Below are 6,081 nucleotides of genomic sequence, written 5' to 3' on the forward strand. Positions count from 1 at the left end.
ACAACAACAACATACAAGTGTTCAGGTCTTTCATTCATAGGGCCTCTATGAGTCATCTATGATTCAAAGGTACTTAACAACAACAACAGTTGTTAGATTGAAAACATACCCTAAACTGCTATGGCCTCAATATAATGACAATCATAGGCTTATAGAATTCAAGTGCCTCAGGCTGAGGGGAAAAGTCCTTATTCTGCTACCCTGGGTCTTCCTGCTCCTTGGGGATCCTCCTGGGGTATCTAATCTTCCCGAGTTACATTTGCTTGTTCTGTGTCTGTATCACTCTTTATATCACTCTAAAGCAACGAGGTTTGGGGCCCACCCTACACTGATACAACTTCATTACTGTAACAGGGAAATCCTATTTCCAAAATGGATTACATGCACTGGTACACGGGGTCAAGATTCTATTACATTCTCGAGGGACACAATTTCGTCCACACAACTGGGCTTCATTTTACAACGTGTACATTTCACTTCAGAGGAGATTATGGTCTGAAAAGGAGGAGCTGTGACCCAGTGACTGCTTCTGAATCAAGCAGCTCCTTGGCCTGAAAAGATTTTGGGACTTGAGACTTCTGACACCCCACCTCCCAATCAGCGCTCATTCTCAATACAAGTAATCTCTATTTTTCAAAAGTCCACTTGTACTACCTTATTTTATTATTATTATTAATTATTATTATTTAAGAACCTATCACTTGTTCTGGTAACTAAAAGAAAATGGAAGAGGATTCCTACTGTTTTAGAAGAAGGTTTGAAAAGTAAAGGCTTGAGCCTTTACTGAGAGAGGTGTCCCCAAGCTACTTCCCCAGGAACTATGCTCAGAAGCTCAGCCTTGAGCTTGAAACTGTGTCTGTGAACACGATATATTCATGTTCTTTTAGGTTCCGTGTGTTATATTTGGTATCATTTGGTCGGTTATTTTTGGGGTTTGGAAATACACAAAAAGCTCTCCCATATCAATGAATGATAATTGCCTGTGTGTGTGATGCCAGTTTGGCTTACTGAATGGTTTCTTAGAACACTTTGTTTGCACAGCAAGGGGAGCCTGCCTTCTCTCATTTCAGCTAATGGGGCAAGGAGTATATTGTGGCTGCCAGAGATCCAGCCCCACCCCTCACAGTGAGAGCTTCCACGTTCACCTGGTGGAGGGAGCTCTTGGCTCACCTCTCTGGAGGACCACTGCAATTAAACAGGGCGGAAAAGTAAACTCACATAAAGGATGAGTCACATTTTCATGACTGCAGGCAGCAACTCTGCCCCTTATTTATGGCTTCACCTGCCTTGAAACAGAAAACTCAAGGGTGTCGATAAATGGATTGTAAAGCTGTTCCATTTAACCACTGAAAGAAGTGTTTCCACAGCCCATTTAGGAAGGCACTGATGTCTGAGGCAGATGGTGGGGTCTGCAGGGAGGGAGTCTTTGCCTCCTGATAAACATGCAGCTTTGTTTAGGGGATCCAGGATCTTGGAGATCAGAACAGACCAGAAGGTCAGCTTGTGCAACGGTCCCTGATGCTCAATGGCCTCCCCACTACCTGGCCGACTGTTTGCACTGCTGTTATGAACAACATGTCACTCCCTCCCAGGACAGTTACTATGCAGTGGTGCATACAAGTCTTCGCCAGAGTGAACTTGACACTGGACTCCTGGATAAGGCCTTCCACAGAGTCAGGGGCCATCAGAGCAATCCCAGGCCCTCTTTTAAGTGACAGCCCTTTGAATGTTTGCTAAGGCTGACTACGCATACCTTGAGCCTCTGTTTCTCTCAGGTAAACACCGCCAATCTCTCTCTGCTATTGCTGATGTGAGGAGGTTTGAACTGGCACCACCATTTGTCCAGGTCTCTCCTATGAGGGCCGACTTGTCTAGATGGTTCTAAAAAAATGTCTTCGATGCTGTCATTCCTTCTCTCCCTAAAGCTTAGAAAATTGTCTTTGATATGTGAAACAGAAGTTCATTTCAAAGTGCTGAATGGAAAAGAAAAAAAAGGCAAGCCTGGTCTTTACTGCATATTTCTGGAAAGTTCCATGAATGCTCTTTGGTTTGTCTTTGTTCGGGGGAGGTGACCCCTTTACTGTATTCCTATGTTCAGCCCAGCAATGTCACCGATCATCTTTCCTATCTCTCCCACACATGACATCCCCAGCCTTCCTCTCCCACTGTGCCCTGGCCTCCATCACAACACACACGGCGATGGACCCTTCATTTGTCAACCAATCTGCTTCCTCCTCACACTGGAAATACCTACATCTGCTCTCTCTGTTGCCTCAGCACCAGGTGTTGCAGAGATGTCAAACAAGAATGAATGAGAAAGTAAATGAGTGAGTGAAGAATTGCCAAAATGTATAAGTAGACAAATAGAACAGATCAAGCATGGGAATAAGTGAATGACTCCATGGAAAAAGGAATAAAACATCTGGCTTATGAAACGAGTCCGTGAGTAGCTCCTCCCACGTCCAGTGATTCTGTCACTAAACACTTTAAGTGACACAGCTAAACAGGCTAAGATCCACCTGATCCAGGCCATGGTCTTTGCAATTACTTGCTGTGCATCAGAGAGCTGGACAGAGACTGAGGATGAAAGAAGAATCAATGCCTTCAAGTTGTGGTGCTGGAGAAGAGTCTTAGCCATACCATGGACTGCCAAGAAAACTAACAGGTCTATCTTGGAGAAGGTGGAACCAAGTCTTTCCTTGGAGGCTAGGATTTTGAGGTTACATCTCACATACTTTGGACACGTGGCCAGGAGTGACCGGTCCTTAGAAAAGCACATCATGCTTGGGACAACTCAGGACAGTAAAACCTTGGATGAGATGGATTGGTATAGTAACTGGGGCAATGGAGGTTAGTGTGTCAGAGTCAGTGAGACTGGCTCAGGACAGGGCAGGCTTCAGAGCTGCTGGACATAGGGTCGTAGGCAACTTGAAAGCACATAACAACAGCAGTAATACAACTATACAAACAACCAGGTCAATCTCATTTGGCGTTTTTGTCTTTTTCTCCTCACTAGCAGCTTCCATCTATCTTTGTAGGCAAGCCATTTCTTAAGACATCAGCGTTCTGCGGAGCTAGAGATACGGTAAGTGGGAGACAGACAACCTTGAGGTCGTTCTTGGAATTCTGCGACGGTCAGAATTCTGTCTTCCCTCCTCCCCTCCCCGACTGGTTCCCAGTCTTACCTTCGAAGCTCCCAGCAAACAGGTAAATCCAGGTGATGGCTGGGATGCAGAGAAGCGTCAGAGAGGCAGCCAGGAATTTCCGTCGCCCTCTGCAGATCCCCAGCATCCTCTCGGAAGTGGCAATCTCTAGTCCCAGCGCCGTGTCTCTGCCCGGAGCATCAAGTCCTCGGCCTCCCTCATAGTACTTTCTGAAAGCAAGAGCAGAGAGGAGGGGCTAAGTGCTGAGGGTGGTAAACGGATGCAAACTGTCAAAGACAATGATCTCATAGATCCTGGAAGTAGTTACTGCTAACATTTTATGTCAATGGATGCTGCGGCAGTCTCACACGCTATAAAAACTAAGACAGTTCTTAATGAAAACGTACATCTATGAAGAAGACACAGGAAAGTGTTTGTTCACACACAGACACATAAATTCTATTTCCTAATCATATGTACTTTATGATATAGATTAGTTCCGAGGCCCCCAACTAACACGCCTAGTAAAGGAGCAATTAGTTAGCACTTGCCCCTGATGTCCCCACATAGTACAAATCCTTAACATAAATCAGCAGCTCACTGAAACGTTGGCGTCTGAGATTACCCAGGACTAAGTTAGGAAAAAGGTGCGGAGATCACCTTCCCAAAACCAGCAAATGAAAACTTTACGGAGCAGAGTTCTTAACTGACACACATGAAGTCAAGTCACCATGAGTTGGAATCCACACAATTATAATAGGATTTTTTTTCTTTTAAATATACCAAGCATTAAGGATAGACAATCTCCTCCTGTGAGGTTTGTTATTGTTGCTGTTAAGTGCTATCGAATCGTAGATGACTCATAGCGACCCTATGAACGAAAGACCTGAACGCTTTTGTGACTTTCATCCTTTCTCCAAGTTCACAGAGTTTCCAGAAGCAAGCTATTTCAGAAGTGGATGCCACTCCTGCTTCCAAGCTTATATGAATCGGAGAGTGCCACCAAACACTGTCCACCATGGGTAACCATTATCTCATTTGACACATCCGTGTCACAGTGTTCAGCTTCATAGCCTCCACGAGTTACCTCTGTACAGCAAGCGGACACACCAGGGCAATACGACCTTGAAGGATGTTTCACCAAAAACAATTAAAAACTGGCCCGAGGGCTGCGTTTACTACCTCTGAAAACCCTCTGTCAGGGCATCCATGCATCAGTTCCTGCATGACAGTACACAACAACAACATATTTACAAAGGGAGCCTTGCAAAGGCCCTGGTGGCCTAGTCATAGGGAGCTGTGCTGTCAACCTGAAGGCACATGATTTTGAATCCACGCGCCGCTCTGTGGGAGAAAGACACACAGTACTGTCCTGAGTGATTTACTGCCTCTGAAAACCCGCTGAGGGGTCAGCTGTCGGTGGGTCAGTTCCAACTTGTCAGTACATAGCAACTAACTAGCATGTTTTCAAACCAAAGTAAGGCTTGAAGCAAAACAATCTGAAGAAAGAGGTGAGTTGAACACACCGGGGGGGGGAACGACACGACACAAATGCTGTGACACTGGAGACATGAATGGACCACAGTGGCAGCAGAGATGACAGAACAGAAGGATGCTGAGTTGTCAATACAGCCTCACACAGCAGTCCCTGGGCTCTACACAGAAAGCACAGCACAAGGCAAGTGGAGCAGGTGAGCTGCGCACGCCAGGGAAAGGGACTGGAGAGGTCACAACGTGCACCTGCGTGGGACTCTGCTTGCGTCACACCAGACAGCTGGAAATAATTCACAGCAGACTGTGCTCCTGGCCTCTAACCTTCAGTCTGGAAGAAGAGACCCAGGAAGTCAGAAGACTAAGGCAAACGTGCAGAGCGTGGAGAGGAGCAAACAGAAAGTGCACACCACCCTGCAGAGGCCAAGGTCCACTCTCCCAGGGCCACGGCAGAAAACTGCCCAGGACATGTCAGAAGAGTGAAACAATAAAGATGGAGCTTTGCTGTGTCAGAACCTGTCGAGCTGCTCCCAACACGGTAACGGCACACGGAACAGAAGGAAATGCTGTCCGCTTCTGCCTTTCAGCCTTGCTGTTGGTTGGAGACTATAATCCATTCAGCCTTGACAATGTTACCCTATGATCTACAGTGGTTTTACTGACCATTCTCTGAGAGTCAGATGATGAATAAGGATGACAGAAGAAAGGTATGATACCTTTGACCTGTGGTGTTAGAGAAGAATACTGTATATCCCATGGAATGCCAAAAGAACAGAGAGGACTTGGAGAAGGTGCAGCCAGAGTGCTCCTGGGAGGCAAAGACAGTAGTCCCCTAGGGTGTCCCCAAAGGTGTCCTTTGCTCTACCCATATGCCCCAAGAGGATGGCATCGCTGAATCACCTCCTTCCCTCAACAGTCTTGATGTTTTCAGAAGACGGGCAAGCCATCTGATTCACCTTGCATTCCCCAAGATGTAGTGCGGTGTCTGTCACTCCCAGGCACCTGTCTGATAATTGTCTATTAAAGAAATAAATGGGATCGGATCTTCACTAAAGGCAGCCCTCTCAAGCGGCAGAAATCTGTGTTCAGCATGACGCTGGCAATAAAGACCTAACGGACCCAGTCTCAACTGTCAACACCGGACTGTCTTCAGCAGTGACTCCGACAGGAGGTCCTAAACAGCCTGCTTTTAAAACAGATGAAACACCATCGGCTCAAGGGTGTGGACTAGAAAGTGAAACTGAGAACACAAGATGAGATAAATGCCTCAAGAATGGGAGTCAAACTCTACTGTGGTCTCAAGTATGACAATTTCAGAGACAAAGGGACTTAAGAGCAAGGGGACAAGGCTGGTGCAGTTAGAATGACCTGGGTTCCTATCCAGGTACCCCTTTGACAACCGTAACCTTGAACGAGTAAACTCTCATGTTCAAGACGAGGTGGAGCT

General features: G+C 46.3%; 1 protein-coding gene across 1 annotated transcript in view; it reads right to left on the minus strand.

The window, feature by feature from the left end:
* The window catches only part of LARGE (like-glycosyltransferase), a 663,150-nt gene extending 659,783 nt beyond the window's left edge, over nucleotides 1–3,367 (minus strand). Inside the window, exon 1 of the mRNA XM_006901347.1 lies at nucleotides 3,186–3,367. Within this exon, the coding sequence (XP_006901409.1) occupies nucleotides 3,186–3,291 (106 nt within the window). The 5' untranslated portion in view covers nucleotides 3,292–3,367. The remainder of the gene's footprint in view (nucleotides 1–3,185) is intronic.
* Between the last annotated feature and the right edge of the window lie 2,714 nt (nucleotides 3,368–6,081).

This window comes from Elephantulus edwardii, unplaced genomic scaffold (genome assembly GCF_000299155.1).
Source record: "Elephantulus edwardii isolate Elephantulus edwardi_28Jun2011 unplaced genomic scaffold, EleEdw1.0 scaffold00321, whole genome shotgun sequence".
Classification (NCBI taxonomy): domain Eukaryota; kingdom Metazoa; phylum Chordata; class Mammalia; order Macroscelidea; family Macroscelididae; genus Elephantulus; species Elephantulus edwardii.